The 17,879-nt window shown below is 43.2% G+C and overlaps 1 protein-coding gene across 1 annotated transcript in view; it reads right to left on the reverse strand.

The window, feature by feature from the left end:
• The window catches only part of LOC311141343 (glutamate receptor ionotropic, delta-2), a gene marked incomplete at both ends in the record, with an annotated part of 590,499 nt that overhangs the window by 86,889 nt on the left and 485,731 nt on the right, over positions 1-17,879 (reverse strand). Inside the window, one exon of the mRNA XM_084176639.1 lies at positions 14,913-15,051. Within this exon, the coding sequence (XP_084032765.1) occupies positions 14,913-15,051 (139 nt within the window). The remainder of the gene's footprint in view (positions 1-14,912; positions 15,052-17,879) is intronic.

Here is a 17,879-nt window from a genome sequence, read left to right on the forward strand (position 1 = left end):
CTTTCCGTCAACGTCAGCAAGACAAAGGAGCTGATCGTGGACTACAGGAAACGGAGGGCCGGGAACGCCCCCATTCACATCGACAGGGCTGTAGTGGAGTGGGTCGAGAGCTTCAGGTTCCCCAGTGTCCACATCACTAAGGATCTATCATGGTCCACACACACCAACACGTGAAGACGGCACGACAACTCCTCTTCTCCCTCAGGAGGCTGAAAAGATTTGTCATGGGCCCTCAGATCCTCAAAAAGTTCTGCAGCTGCACCATTGTGGTCCTCTGTAGCTCAATTGGTAGAGCATGGCGCTTGTAACGCCAGGGTAGTGGGTTCGATCCCCGGGACCACCCATACGTAAAAATGTATGCACACATGACTGTAAATCGCTTTGGATAAAAGCGTCTGGTAAATGGCATATTATATATTATATTATTATTGAGAGCATCTTGAATGGCTGCATCATCGCTTGGTATGGCAACTGCTTGGCATCCGACCAGAAGGCGCTACAGAGGGTAATGCGTACGGGCCAGTACATCACTGGGCCCGAGCTCACTGCTATCCAGGAGCTTTATACTAGGCGGTGTCAGAGGAAAGCCCTACAAATTGTCAAACACTTTAGCCACCCAAGTCATAGACTGTTCTCTCTGTTACCACACCCACCGCAAGTGGTAATGATGCACCAAGTCTGGAACAAACAGGGAACAGCTTCTACCCCAAATTCATAAGACTGCTAAATAGTTTGTTAAATAGTTAACCAAATAGCTACCCGGACTCTGCATTGACCCTTTATACACAAACTTTTTTGATTCATCACATACGTTGCTGCTACTGTTTATTATCTGTCACTTTATTCCTAGTTATATGTACATATCTACCTCAATTACCTTGTGCACATCGACTCGGTACGGGTACCCTGTGTAAATACAGTGCCTTCAGAAATATACAGTGCCTTCAGACAGCCTGAATTTTAAAATGATTAAATTGAGAGAAAAAACATTCACTGGCCTACACACAATACCCCATAATGTCAAAGTGGAATGATAATAATAATACGTTTTTTTATTAAAAATGAAAAGCTGAAATGTCAAGTCAAGTATTCAACCCCTTTGTTATGGCAAGCCTAAATACGTTCAGGAGTAAAAATGTGCTTACAAAGTCACATAATAAGTTGCATGGACTCTGTGTGCAATAATAGTGTAGGTTCAACCACAAAGACCAGGGAGGTTTTCCAATGCCTCGCAAAGAAGGGCACCTATTGGTAGATGGGGGGAAAAAAAGCAGCCATTGAATATCCCTTTGAGCATGGTGAAGTTATTAATTATACTTTGGATTGTCTATCAATACACCCAGTCACAAGAAAGATACAGGCATCCTTCCTAACTCACTTGCCAGAGAGGAAGGAAACCGCTCAGGTATTTCAGTATGAAGCCAATGGTGACTTTAAAACAGTTACAGAGTTTAATGGCTGTGATAGGAAAAAACTGAGGATGGATCCAAAACATTGTAGTTGTCTAATGTTGTCTCTGACAAAGCAGGTGTTTGCCTAATGTCGTCCCCCCCCCCCCCCCCTTCTTTCCAACACAAACAAACAAACACACACACACACACACACATACGAACACACTTTATTGACTTTATTGGCGTCTGTAGTGAAGCAGAAAATATGACATCTGTGGTATGAGATTGGGTTATGAAGGAGAGAGAGAGTGCTACGTCCTCTAAATAACTTTTTCCCTCAATCCATCCCTCTATCATACTCATCCTTCCACTCCATCTCCTCTCGCTCATCTCTTCTCTACACTCTCTTTTTCTTTTTTCTGAACCCAATCCACAGTTCTCCATCTCTTGTCTTCGATCGATCCACCTACTGTGTCCACCGACTGCTATATTTTCACTGTTCACACCTTCTGTTCCTGCCCAGCTCTGCTGCTTCAGGTACACTCTCCTCCTAAAGGATTCACAAACAAAAACAATCGTCCACTAAACTCAGTTCGAAGTTCTGAACAATCATTTGTTATTTAATACCCAGATAGATCTCAGAGTAGGGCTGTTACGGTGACTGTATTACCGCCACACCGGCAGTCATGAGTCATGACCGCAGTCAAATTCCACGTGACCGTTTAGTCATGGTAATTAGGCTTCTCCAAGCTCTGGTGCTGCTGCTGGTCATTAGTAGCCTACCAAACTTGCTAACTGCCTGGTACTCCGCACTCTATTGTCCCTCTAATCACTCTGACATCAATGCAAATGTAATCAAAAATCAAATCAAACATTTCATGAGCTCATGTTGCGCAAAATGTCTATAGGCTATGCAATTGCGTGAGAAAACAGTTTTGATGGCCTCTATTAAAAAGAGGATCCCATCAGCTTTCTATAGGCTAGGCCTACTATATTTATCAACTTTCCTAATATTAAGCACATTGCTTCGCTTTATCACAGGAGTATAGTCTACCCGGCTGGCATTAAAATGAACCACGGGAAAAGTGTCCTCTATTTGCTATTTAAGTGCATAGATTACATGTATTTTTCTTCCCATGCCCCTGTTCCAACAGGTGCATGATAATGGTCCATTCAAAATCAAAACTAATTTCATACATATATTCTTTAGTATAACAACATTAAATTAAGGATAGTCTGATGGGTGACAATATTAGCCTATCACTTGTGATAGGGGTGGCGGTCTGTGTATATTTGTAAACAACAGCTGGTGCACAAAATCAAATACTAAGGAAGTCTCGAGGTTTTGCTCGCCTGAGGTAGAGTATCTTATGATAAGCTGTAGACCACACTATTTACCAAGATAGTTTTCATCTATATTTTTCATAGCTGTCTATTTACCACCACAAACCAATGCTGGCATTAAGATTGCATTGAATGAGCTATATAAGGCCATAAGTGAACAGGAAAACGCTCATCCAGAGGCAACGCTCCTAGTGGCAGGGGACTTTAATGCAGGGAAACTTAAATCCGTACGTACACACCCCAACCAGAAGCCATGGATTACAGGAAACATCCGCACTGAGCTAAAGGGTAGAGCTGCCGCTTTCAAGGAGCGGGACTCTAACCCGGACGCTTATAAGAAATCCCGCTATGCCCTCCGACGAACCATCAAACAGGCAAAGAGTACTACACTGGCTCTGACGCTTGTCGGATGTGGCAGGGCTTGAAAACTATTACAGACTACAAAGGGAAGCACAGCCGCAAGCTGCCCAGTGACACAAGACTTCCAGACGAGCTAAACCACTTCTATGCTTGCTTCGAGGCAAGCAACACTGAAGCATGCATGAGAGCACCAGCTGTTCCGGATGACTATGTGATCACGCTCTCCGTAGCCGATGTGAGTAAGACTTTTAAGCAGGTCAACATTCACAAGGCCGCAGGGCCAGACAGATTACCAGGACGTGTACTCCGAGCATGTGCTGACCAACTGGCAAGTGCCTTCACTGACATTTTCAACATGTCCCTGACTGAGTCTGTAATACCTACATGTTTCAAGCAGACCACCATAGTCCCCGTGCCCAAGGACATTAACATAACCTGCCTAAATGACTACCGACCCGTAGCACTGACGTCTGTAGCCATCAAGTGCTTTGAAAGGCTGGTCATGGCTCACATCAACACCATTATCCCAGAAACCCTAGACCCACTCCAATTTGCATACCGCCCCAACAGATCCACAGATCTCTATTGCACTCCACACTGCCCTTTCCCACATGGACAAGAGGAACACCTACGTGAGAATGCTATTCGTTGACTACAGCTCAGCATTCAACACCATAGTGCCCTCAAAACTCATCACTAAGTTAAGGATCCTGGGATTAAACACCTCCCTCTGCAACTGGATCCTGGACTTCCTGATGGGCCGCCCTCAGGTGGTAAGGGTAGGTAACAACACATCTGCCACACTGATCCTCAACACGGGGGCCCCTCAGGGGTGCGTGCTCAGTCCCCTCCTGTACTCCCTGTTCACCCATGACTGCATTGCCAGGCACGACTCCAACACCATCATTAAGTTTGCCGATGACACAACAGTGGTAGGCCTGATCACCGACAACGATGAGACAGCCTATAGGGAGGAGGTCAGAGACCTGGCCGTGTGGTGCCAGGATAACAACCTCTCCCTCAACGTGACCAAGACAAAGGAGATGATTGTGGACTACAGGAAAAAAAAGAGGACTGAGCACTTCTCAACGACAGGGCTGTAGCGGAACAGGTTGAGAGCTTCAAGTTCCTTGGTGTCCACATCACCAACGAACTATCATGGTCCAAACACACCAAGACAGTCGTGAAGAGGGCACGACAAAGCCTATTCCCCCTCAGGAGACTGAAAAGATTTGGCATGGGTCCTCAGATCCTCAAAAAATTATACAGCTGCACCATCGAGAGCATCCTGACTGGTTGCATCACTGCCTGGTATGGCAACTACTTGGCCTACGACCGCAAGGCACTACAGAGGGTAGTGCGTACCGCCCAGTACATCACTGGGGCCAAGCTTCCTGCCATCCAGGACCTCAATACCAGGCGGTGTCAGAGGAAGGCCCTCAAAATTGTCAAAGACTCCAGCCACCCTAGTCATAGACTGTTCTCTCTGCTACCGCACGGCAAGCGGTACCGGAGTGCCAAGTCTAGGTCCAAAAGACTTCTCAACAGCTACCCCCAAGCCATAAGACTCCTGAACAGCTAATCATGGCTACCCGGACTATTTGCACTGCCCCCCCACCCCCCACCCCGTTTTTTACGCTGCTGCTACTCTGTTAATTATTTATGCATTGTCACTTTAACTCTACCCACATGTACATATTACTTCAACTACCTCAACTAAACGGTGCCCCGCATATTGACTCTGCACCGGTACCAGGGACGGCTTGTTCAATAGGGCGATATGGGCGACGCACTGCCAAACGGGAAAAGGAAGGGATTTTTTTTCTAATCAATTATATCACGGCAACAGCAGTTATCAGTGTTCACGTCTGATCTGCCAGCCACTAAATGTCAAATCAGGCTAAAGTCGTGCTTCAAATGGCCCCGCCCGTTTTTGGGGCGATTTCAGTCAAGTTGAAAATCGCCCAGAAGTCTCTCATAGCCTGTCATGTAAAATCTATTTTTTTCACATTTCAAAGCTTTCAATACATTCTCTATGGGTGTCTGTGGGCTTGCACTTACGCGCTTTCGTCATACGTGACGTAACGTTGAACGTAACTAAGACAATGGCGGCTAGAAGCGTCTCTGTTGCGACCTGCAGTGCGGCGTTATTTTATGTTTTTAATTTGTAGACTTAGTTTACAAACATTCTGCCAACCATGGATTTCCAGTGGTTGGTTTTGGACTGATCTTGTTGATCGTGTACATACCCGCTACGAACGGACTAAATAATGAAAACGCTGCTGGCAGCTGAATCCCAATACAGCTGGGAGACTTGGCTGGATGAGTCCCGGACAGAGAAGTGGAGCCGGCCACCTTCACCCTGGTCAGAGCGGACCGCGATCCTGGTAAGAGAGCGACTCTGTACCCCGACATTGAACTGCTTTCTGTGTCATTGCGACCTTACTATCAATTCAATTCAATTTAAGGGCTTTATTGGCATGGGAAACGTGTGTTAACATTGCCAAAGCAAGGGAAGTAGATAGTAAACAAAAGTGAAATAAACAATAAATATTAACAGTAAACATTACACTCAGAAGTTTCAAAAGAATAAAGACATTTCAAATGTCATATTATGTATATATACAGTGTTGTTACAATGTGCAAATAGTTAAAGTACAAATGGGAAAATAAATAAACATAAATATGGGTTGTATTTACAATGGTGTTTGTTCTTCACTGGTTGCCCTTTTCTTGTGGCAACAGGTCACAAATCTTGCAGCTGTGATGGCACACTGTGGTTTTTCACCCAGTAGATAAGGGAGTTTATCAAAATTGGGTTTGTTTTCGAATTCTTTGTGGATCGCTGTAATCTGAGGGAAATATGTGTCTCTAATATGGTCATACATTTGGCAGGAGGTTAGGAAGTGCAGCTCAGTTTCCACCTCATTTTGTGGGCAGTGTGCACATAGCCTGTCTTCTCTTGAGAGCCAGGTCTGCCTACGGCGGCCTTTCTCAATAGCAAGGCTATGGTCACTGAGTCTGTACATAGTCAAAGCTTTCATTAAGTTTGGGTCAGTCACAGTGGTCAGGTATTCTGCCACTGTGTACTCTCTGTTTAGGGCCAAATAGCATTCTAGTTTGCTCTGTTTTTTTGTTTGTTCTTTCCAATGTGTCAAGTAATTCTCTTTTTGTTTTCTCATGATTTGGTTGGGTCTAATTGTGTTGTTGTTGTTGTTGTTGTTGTTGTCCTGGGGCTGTGTGGGGTCTGTTTGTGTTTGTGAACAGAGGCCCAGGACAAGCTTACTTAGGGGACTCTTCTCCAAGTTCATCTCTCTGTAGGTGATGGCTTTGTTATGGAAGGTTTGGGAATCGCTTCCTTTTAAGTGGTTACTATCTGCCCCGTGAGTTCCCCCAATTGTTTGTTACCGTTGTGTACTGTTGATAATCACAAGTTTACTGGAGAACTGAGACCAAGTAGAGACTTTGGACAGGGTGGATATGGTATAATAAAGGCAGTTTATTCAGAGGTAAAGATATCTGGAATCGCGTGCACGGACTCGTGCACGTGTGTAGGTCACCTAAATCATCAGAAAAATTGCCCCTCCTGAGAATTTTTTCAGGAGCCGCCACTGACCGGTACCCCCCTGTATATACAGTGAGGGAAAAAAGTATTTGATCCCCTGCTGATTTTGTACGTTTGCCCACTGACAAAGAAATGATCAGTCTATAATTTTAATGGTAGGTTTATTTGAACAGTGAGAGACAGAAAAACGCATGTCAAAAATGTTATAAAATTATTTGCAATTTAATGAGGGAAATAAGTATTTGACCCCCCTCTCAATCAGAAAGATTTCTGGCTCCCAAGTGTCTTTAATACAGGTAACGAACTGAGATTAGGAGCACACTCTTAAAGGGAGTGCTCCTAATCTCAGCTCGTTACCTGTATAAAAGACACCTGTCCACAGAAGCAATCAATCAATCAGATTCCAAACTCTCCACCATGGCCAAGACCAAAGAGCTCTCCAAGGATGTCAGGGCAAAGATTGTAGACCTACACAAGGCTGGAATGGGCTACAAGACCATCGCCAAGCAGCTTGGTGAGAAAGTGACAACAGTTGGTGCGATTATTCGCAAATGGAAGAAACACAAAATAACTGTCAATCTCCCTCGGCCTGGGGCTCCATGCAAGATCTCACCTCGTGGAGTTGCAATGATCATGAGAACGGTGAGGAATCAGCCCAGAACTACACGGGAGGATCTTGTCAATGATCTCAAGGCAGCTGGGACCATAGTCACCAAGAAAACAATTGGTAACACACTACGCCGTGAAGGACTGAAATCCTGCAGCGCCCGCAAGGTCACCCTGCTCAAGAAAGCACATATACAGGCCCGTCTGAAGTTTGCCAATGAACATCTGAATGATTCAGAGGAGAACTGGGTGAAAGTGTTGTGGTCAGATGAGACCAAAATCGAGCTCTTTGGCATCAACTCAACTCGCTGTGTTTGGAGGAGGAGGAATGCTGCCTATGACCCCAAGAACACCATCCCCACCGTCAAACATGGAGGTGGAAACATTATGCTTTGGGGGTGTTTTTCTGCTAAGGGGACAGGACAACTTCACCGCATCAAAGGGACGATGGACGGGGCCATGTACCGTCAAATCCTAGGTGAGAACCTCCTTCCCTCAGCCAGGGCATTGAAAATGGGTCGTGGATGGGTATTCCAGCATGACAATGACCCAAAACACACGGCCAAGGCAACAAAGGAGTGGCTCAAGAAGAAGCACATTAAGGTCCTGGAGTGGCCTAGCCAGTCTCCAGACCTTAATCCCATAGAAAATCTGTGGAGGGAGCTGAAGGTTCGAGTTGCCATACGTCAGCCTCGAAACCTTAATGACTTGGAAAAGATCTGCAAAGAGGAGTGGAACAAAATCCCTCCTAAGATGTGTGCAAACCTGGTGGCCAACTACAAGAAACGTCTGACCTCTGTGATTGCCAACAAGGGTTTTGCCACCAAGTACTAAGTCATGTTTTGCAGAGGGGTCAAATACTTATTTCCCTCATTAAAATGCAAATCAATTTATAACATTTTTGACATGCGTTTTTCTGGATTAATTTTTTGTTATTCTGTCCCTCACTGTTCAAATAAACCTACCATTAAAATTATAGACTGATCATGTCTTTGTCAGTGGGCAAACGTACAAAATCAGCAGGGGATCAAATACTTTTTTCCCTCACTGTATAGCCTCCCTACTGTTATTTTATTTTACTTCTGCTCTTTTTTTCTCAACACTTTTTTGTTATTGTTTTATTTTACTTTTTTACAAAAAATAAATGCACTGTTGGTTTAGGGCTGTAAGTAAGCATTTCACTGTAATGTCTGCACCTGTTGTATTCGGCGCATGTGGCCAATAAATGTTGATTTCATTTGATTTGATTTGATTTATCACTTGTGAATGATGCCCAGCATGTGCAGTAAGGCAAGAAACAGCGCATGCCTTTTTTTTGCGACTTTTTTAAATCATAGTCACACACCTCATGTAGCCTAGTCCATAGGCCTATATGTTTTGATAAGGTTTGTATCACAACTAAAGTGGCCAAATAACTTATTAAAATTAAGCACATTCATTCGCTTTACAAGGGGTGTAGAGCCTAACTGGCATACATAAGCAACGTGTGAATTTCAAGTTTGGGGAAGATAATTTTCACCATAAAAAATTCACCTTTATAATAAAAGCATTACATGCATAATCACATTTGGTCACTTTTGATAATGGTGTTTTCCCGCTAATGGAACATTCGTGCTTATAGCCTACTGATGTGTGCGCATTGCTGCACTTATAAAGTGATTGGTTGTATTAAATTTGGGATCTACCGCATCCCACAACAGTTCCAGCGGATGTTTGGAATATTTATTTATTGCACAGAAGGACAAGTTGACCAAAAGAATAGGTCAACTTTTGTACTATGGGGGATAGTAGAATGACATAGGCTATTGCGTTTGCTGTTTGTTAGGCCTACTAATCTTGTTGGCTGACGAAAAGTAGGCTAAATGTCGACAGTTCTTCTAACATCTTCAATATGCGCCTCAGAATTTGATAAGAGGGACGTGTGCAGTTGCGTCCCCGATGTGTCTGTCTTCACTTGTAGCCTACTTCTTAGCTGAGAGAAGGACCTGATCACGTGACGGGCATTGGCTAATAAGAATTGAGATATCTGAGAGAGCCATGTATGTGAGCGAGAGGTGCTTCGGAGCACGGCAGTCGGGAGAAGGGAATTATAATGATTATAATCAGCTCAAGGGCACAACGGCCACTTTGACTGCAAAAGGCATGGATTTCTTAGGGGGCATTATGGCCACACAAGGGGGATGCCGGCAAGAAATTCGATGCCTGGTGAGAATATTATCAAGTGCTTGTCAAATTGTGAATGAGAGACTGATGAAGTGTGTGCAGCCTGCACAAAAAACAAATCAGAGCTCATGCTTTTCATGCAACTTTTTTAAAATCATCATTAGCGTCGCATCATGCAGCCTTAGAATGTATTAAAAATCTAAACATATAGCCCAACGTTTGTATCACAAATAAAGTTGCATAAATAACTCTAAATTAAGCATATAGGAGGACCTGTTTCTTTGTTAACCGCTCAACACAGAATAGCCACATGTGCGCACCTCCTTGGAAATCATTTGGAGAAAATATCCTTTCTATTTTATTCAGCTATGTTCAATTGTATTATTCATACTATAAAATAAGATAAAGTAATGCCATGGAATTATAAGCAAATCTTGTCTGCTAAATGAACTAGTGTAGACCACAGCCATATGGCATAGCCAGATCAGGGCCTAACACAAGGACAACTCAGAGTATGCTATTCTGTTCTTCTGAAATAGACTACATTTTCTTCATATCATGTTTCTTTAGACGTGTCTAAAATAAATAATGGATTTATTGTGAAGGTGTAGGCTACATTAAATTGATTTATTATACTTTTTTAAATGTAGATTTAAAGGTAGATGTTCCAAAGCTATGCATCAGTGGCTTGTAGGCTATGCATGAAAGCCAGGAGATGCTAAACGTGTTTATGATAATTAACGGTCAATTACCGTGAGACCGGCAGTTATTTGCTTGACAATCATCGGCTGAAAAAATGTCATGACCGCCACAGCCCTACAGTACCTCAGAGTATTATTACTTAAAAAAATTGTATTTTTTCTTGTCACTGTGCCAAGCCATTCAGCTTCACTGGCGCAATGATCTATACTGAGATGCCAGAGCAATTAAGACAATCTATATGGCTCTCTCCTATAGAGCCCTTATCTGTAGATAGACATAGATTGAAATGTGAAGGACTAAAGAGGGTAGAGATGTGAGAGCTCCACTTTCCAAACACGGTGAAATGGTAATCAAACTTCTATCAGATCACAGACAATCGAATTACAAGATCAGAGTTTCTCACCCCCCTCAAAGCACATGACATAAATCTTGCAAGGTTTCCTGACTGAGGCAGCACATCCCTCCTCTTTAAAACAACAGGCCCCTGGGTGTGGAATTTAGGCTCTAATTATTCCAGTAATGACCCCAGAAGAGTCTACACATTAAAGATAATACATTGAAATTTATGGAAATCCTAATTAGCTGCATAGAAGTAGAACGGAGCAATCTGAGAAGGTCTCATTAATGACATCTCTCTCTCTCTAGATTAGATATTCTCGCAAAGCACAATTAACTATATCACTGCTAGGCATTCTGGAATCTGATTAGCCCAATGAGCGGTGGGTATTTACGCATCGTGACGATGAGACGGCAAACAGAGAGAAGGCTTACTAAAGACATGCGATTTTAATCAACCCGGTGTGGGAGGTTGAGGAGGGTTACTAACTGTTGACTCTGGGCCCCTCCCCCTGCCCCCCCCCACCTCACACACACTCCCCCAGGTGAACTCTAGTCTTCTTTTGGCGTGGCACAGTGCACAGAGTTTAGTCTTCCTAAACCACCATAGAGTCCTTCATGGAGACCTCGTGAACCAGTTACCACACCCAGGAGGGTGACACAACCTGCAGGATGAAAGATCTGATTTGTCCCACATAAAAAACAAAAAACACAGGCCCTCACTGGCCCCTGGAGGGGGGATGACAGACGATCCATCTCTCCAAAAACAGCAGGCTGCCTGGTTTATACAGAGAGAGAAGTACTACCCCACTGGGCAAAAACTGGTTGAATCAATGTTGTTTCCATGTCATTTCAACAACAAAAAAATTGAATGTGATGACATTGAATCAACCTGGAAAATGGATTGGATTTGAAAATAGTCACCAACGTGAGGGAATTACCTCTTCTTTTCACCCAACTTGTAACCTAAATCCAATGACATGGTGACATCTTTTGTTGATTTCACGTTGAATTCACGTTAGTTGACAACTCAACCAAATGTAAATCAAAACTAGAAGTTGAACTGATGTCTGTGCCCAGTGGGACGGCTGCATATTTCCACTGGGATTCATTTATATACACACTCTGTCAACTGCAGTGTGAGGTCCTGTGTGGTGTGTGTGTGTGTGTGTGTGTGTGTGTGTGTGTGTGTGTGTGTGTGTGTGTATGCCTGGGTAAAGGTAAATCTATTGTATGTGTACCTGTCTTGTGCATCAGTGTGTGTCTGTGCCCTGGAGACCAGCACAGGTCTGACAGATTGTAAGCCAGAGGACACACACACATACACACACACACACACACACACACACACACACACACACACACACACACACACACACACACACACACACACACACACACATACATACATACACACACAGCCGCATAAGGTGCTGAGTTGAATTTCAATTTCACAAACGTGTAATATGTACTGTACACACAAATGTATCCAACATAACAGACCCTAACTGGAAATGTATCCAACATAACAGACCCTAACTGGAAATGTATCCAACATCTACGTCTGTAACACAATGTTTATTTAGCATGTGGGTTGAATAAACCACACTAACCAATAGTCTAGTAACAATGAAATGTTTACAGTTTTTTACGATTGCTTACACACTAAAATTTAACTTTTCCCACAATTAGCAAAACCTTACACTCAAGGAGCAAAACACAAGGCTATATTTGCACAACTGTAAGCACATTGTCAGCTTCACACTATTGGCAAAACATTACACACAGTGATTTGCAAAACACTAAACACACTTGTATACATCAGACACAGAAGTATATCATGATGTCACTTCCTTGCAATTCCAAAGCACTGACTGTCAAATTACCACACCTATGAGCCAATCTGTTAAACACAGCCATCAGGTGCACAAACACATGATTGCTAAATTGTAGACACACCAATCAGGTTTAAGCACTATAAAAATGCAGCAGGTAGGTTCACCTGCCTTCAACCAAAATGGAAGGAGTCAGAAGAAGAGTGAGGGTGAGAGGAGGAGTACACAGAGGAGGAGAAGGAGGTAGAGGAAGAGGCAGAGGCCGAGCCAGAGGTCGAGGAAGACCTGAAGCAGGAGGAGAACGTGCACAAAGAAGAAGAGGACCAAACTTATCAAATGACATTCGTGCAACACTAGTGGACCATGTTGTGAACCACGGATTGACGCTGAGGGAGGCTGGACTGAGAGTTCAGCCAAATCTTAGCAGATATACAGTGGCATCTGTCATAAGGACTTTTCGACAGGAAAACAGGTGAAAGAAGATCTGTCTACAGTTACAGTAATCAGCCGCTAATTGTATGCACCATATCAGCACTTGTGATACCCCTTCTTGTGACATTGTACAGTAAGTTACATGTATTATTCTCTACATAGGATTGAGGGTCGGGAACGACAAGGAGGAAGGGGGCCCATATTCACGCAAGAACAAGAGAGAGAGATAATAAACATGGTTTTGGCCAATAATGCTATCAGGCTCAGAGAACTACAAGCCAACATTATCGGTGACCAGGCCATTTTCAATAATGTCCATCAGGTCTCTCAGTCAACACTGGCACGCATCCTGAAAAAACATCAGGTTCAAATGAAACAACTTTATCGAGTGCCTTTTGAGCGGAATTCAGAGAGGGTCAAACGGCTGCGGCATGAGTATGTGGAGGTTTGTATTGTTCACTTTAGCACTGTGATGTTGCATACTGCACACATGACATTTTTACATTGACTGTATACTAGACCTATCCTGAACTACACAATCTTGTCTTTCACTGTATTTCAGAGAGTTTTGCAGATGGATGCTGATGAAATCCTGCATGAATTCATATATATTGATGAGGCAGGGTTCAACCTCACAAAAGCAAGAAGGAGAGGCAGAAATATCATTGGCCACAGGGCTATAATCAATGTCCCAGGGCAACGTGGGGGTAACATCACCCTTTGCGCTGCCATTTCACAGCATGGGGTTCTCCTTCGTCATGCCAAAATGGGCCCTTACAACACACCTCACATTCTCGCATTTTTGGACCGATTGCACCACATCGTCACAGCAGGTAATGAAATGCACCAGATGCAATACACTGTCATCTGGGACAATGTGTCATTCCACCGCTCTGCTTTGGTCCAGAACTGGTTTCAACACCATCCACAGTTGACAGTACTATACCTTCCACCATACTCTCCGTTTCTAAACCCTATCGAAGAGTTTTTCTCTGCATGGCGGTGGAAGGTTTATGATCTCCAGCCCCAGGCTCAGGTACCCCTCATTCAGGCCATGGAGGATGCCTGTGACCAAGTCCACGCCGCAGCTGTGCAAGGATGGATTCGATATTCAAGACGGTTCTTCCCGCGTTGTCTTGCTAATGAGGATATTACTTGTGATGTTGATGAAATTCTCTGGCCAGATCCAGCTAGGCGAAGAGATAATGTATAGTATGTTAACTGTAGTATTTTCTGTACAATATTGTCAGTTATTTTCAGATTATTTTTTATGTTTGTTGTTGTTGTTATTTACTGTAATTGTAACCTGTACTGGATACAGTATTTTACGTTTGTCTGTTGTTTGCTGAGCTAACAGTGTTATGCACACTACTGTAGTAGCATGAAAACTGGGACATGTTTTGTTGTGATTCTCCATGTTGACATGTTGACTGATTTGGGTATATGGAGAGAAATAAATGATATTTTCCTCAGTCTGCAGCATTGGTCTTGTGTAGTGTTTGTATAGTTGCACTTTCTCTGTGTACTTCATTTACAGTACTCTAATCACTGAGAATTAGACTTGCTAAAAGTGTTTTAGGTTAGCAACAGCAGTGTGTAACTGGTTCAAAAAGATTGAAGTCATATGAAATGTGTGTGTTTCGTATGGTAACAAAATATTGTTTTTATGAAGTTGTGTATAGTTTTGACAAAAGTGTTCCATTTTGCAAATGATCTGAAGTGTTGTGCTACTTTGGTGTAGGGTTGTGCTAATTGTGTGTAGTGTTTTGACAAACCGGGCCCTGTTTTCAAAATTGTGCTTAAACAATTGAAAAAAACTGTAAAATAAATATTGTCAACCCTGTAAAATATTTCTGGTACAGTGCGACAGGTTTCACTCAATGATGAAGACAGAGGTGGTGTGGGTATAGGATGAAGTTGCCCTTAGACACTGATCTGGGGTCAGTTTAGCATTTTCCCCACTAATGTTTAAGGTTAGGATTGGGGCAAGCTGATCCTAAATCTGTACCTAGGGGAAACTTCAACCCGGAGTAGTGATGTGTCGAGCCGACTAGGTGAAAAATCTGTCGATGTGCCCTTAAGCAAGGCACTTAACCCTAATTGCTCCTGTAAGTCGCTCTGGATAAGAGCGTCTGCTAAATGACTAAAATGTAAAAATGTAATGTGTCAGGTACTTACTGGATAGAGTTCTCGATGCGGCTGATGGTGAGGAAGGCAGCCAGGTTGGCCGTGTAGGAGGAGATAACGATCAGAGCAAAGAGCCACCATACCCCCATCATCATCCTCGTGGCCAGGGTGGTATACGGAACTTCACCACCTAAAAACAAAACCAGGACAAGAGAGACAAAAGGTTAATGTCAGCCAAATGTCAGGTATGGTTGTGCATAATTACATTTTTCCACAAGGGAATACATTTTACTTTTCCACACACAAGACAACATACAATCAAGTCAGACTTTCCAGTGCAAGTGGACTATATAATATTTGTTTCTCCAACTTTTCTATCGGGCTCAACTCTGTTGTCTTCCATTCTTCACATATTCATAAAGAGACTGTATGTAGAATGTGTATTTCCTCAGCCAGGCAGCTCAAACAGGGCTAAAGAACATCTGTTTTGTTCTCTGTATTGATGCAAAACCTTTCCTTAGCGCTGGAGGGGAGGGAAAGGGGAGGCTCTCCCTAGAAAAGACAGCCATGATGGATTTGTAGAGCTGAAGCCTCGCCTTTATTGAAGCCTGTTCAAAATTAGCCTCATTTATCCTTGTAGCTCGCAGATCATTGTGCTCGCATGTGGAATAAGTGCCAGGCATTTCAATCCCTTCAGCAAAGACTTAATAAAATATTTGACACCCACTCTATCCAGTGCCATCCTCTGGGTTTATCTGTCTTATGAAGGAAATGTTCAGTTGACATGAGCTCATATTGCCTGAAGGCTGTGTGTGTTCTGTGTAAATGTTGTTGCTATTGTAGAGTAGTTTAAATATTCTTAAATGGACCCCGATTTCATTTTCATAGTTCATTTGCTTGGATTTCATGGAAGATTCTTTATTCCTAAAATGAAATGGGGGCAGATAACAAACCCCTCTTTAATTTATTTAAGATAGAACTGAAACATCATGGTGAAGTCATTTAGTAATGTAAAAACAATTAAAGTAGTACTTACCAAAATATTTTTTGACAAATGTACATTTTCTTTTGACTCGTAATACCCCTGTCTATGTTAACTTTACGTACTCTTGTCTGTATATTTCAGTTATTGTATTGTGTATTATTGTTCAATGAACAATAATAGTTGAAACGTTCTTTTGTGCTTTGACTGTATGTTAGGTTTTCATACAACACATGTTATTGTTTGGTAGTTAGAAGAGAGGAGGCCCACAAAGGAAAGCTCCTTATCATGTCACGTCCTTGATAAAAGACACATGCTTTGGGGTTTTCCAATTGGGTGTTATTTACTAAAATATTGACATTATATGGGGATTAGTATGAAATAAGGAGGTCTTTATTCACATGATTCGGGACTTTTCACAACAATATCCCAGAACCGTAACTATACTGAGAAGTTGTCATGTGTCAAAAGGCAATACATGTCATGCCCATCTGCTGTTCTTCACACCCATTCATTATTTTACAAATGTCCCCTGAAATTCATGCTCCCATAGTCTCCTGAAGATCATGCTACCATAGTCTCCTGAAGATCATGCTCCCATAGTCTCCTGAAGATCATGCTCCCATAGTCTCCTGAAGATCATGCTCCCATAGTCTCCTAAAGATCATGCTCCCACAGTCTCCTGAAAATCATGCTCCCATAGTCTCCTGAAGTTCATGCTCCCATAGTCTCCTGAAGATCATGCTCCCATAGTCTCCTGAAGATCATGCTATCATAGTCTCCTGAAGATCATGCTCCCAGATCATGTTCCCATAGTCTCCTGAAGATCATGCTCCCATTGTCTCCTGAAGATCATGCTCCCATAGTCTCCTAAAGATCACGCTCCCATAGTCTCCTGAAGATCATGCTCCCATAGTCTCCTGAAGATCATGCTCCCATAGTCTCCTGAATATCATGCTCCCATAGTCTCCTGAAGATCATGTTCCCACAGTCTCCTGAAGATCATGCTCCCATAGTCTCCTGAAGATCATGTTCCCATAGTCTCCTGAAGATCATGCTCCCATAGTCTCCTGAAGATCATGCTCCCATAGTCTCCTAAAGATCACGCTCCCATAGTCTCCTGAAGATCATGCTCCCATAGTCTCCTGTAGATCATGCTCCCATAGTCTCCTGAATATCATGCTCCCATAGTCTCCTGAAGATCATGTTCCCACAGTCTCCTGAAGATCATACTCCCATAGTCTCCTGAAGATCATGCTCCCACAGTCTCCTTAAGATCATGCTCCCATAGTCTCCTGAAGATCATGCTCCCATAGTCCCCTGAAGTTCATGCTCCCATAGTCTCCTGAAGATCATGCTCCCATAGTCTCCTGAAGATCATGCTCCCATAGTCTCCTGAAGATCATGCTCCCATAGTCTCCTCAAGATCATGCTCCCACAGTCTCCTGATGTTCATGCTCCCATAGTCTCCTGAAGATCATGCTCCCATAGTGTCCTGAAGATCATGCTCCCACAGTCTCCTGAAGATCATGCTCCCATAGTCTCCTGAAGATCATGCTCCCATAGTCTCCTGATGATCATGCTCCCACAGTCTCCTGAAGTTCATGCTCCCATAGTCTCCTGAAGATCATGCTCCCATAGTGTCCTGAAGATCATGCTCCCACAGTCCTCCTGAAGATCATGCTCCCATAGTCTCCTGAAGATCATGCTCCCATAGTCTCCTGATGATCATGCTCCCATAGTCTCCTGAAAATCATGCTCCCATAGTCTCCTGAAGATCATGCTCCCACAGTCTCCTGAAGATCATGCTCCCATAGTCTCCTGAAGATCATGCTCCCATAGTCTCCTGATGATCATGCTCCCATAGTCTCCTGAAAATCATGCTCCCATAGTCTCCTGAAGATCATGCTCCCACAGTCTCCTGAAGACTATTCATATCCTCTTGTTTCCATTTTGGAGGGACACAATATGATACATTCTATGGAACCCGTCCATCATTTCTGACATAAACTAAAGGAATCATTAACCATATCTAG

Source organism: Coregonus lavaretus, assembly GCF_964263955.1.
Source record: "Coregonus lavaretus genome assembly, chromosome: 14".
NCBI lineage: Eukaryota > Metazoa > Chordata > Actinopteri > Salmoniformes > Salmonidae > Coregonus > Coregonus lavaretus.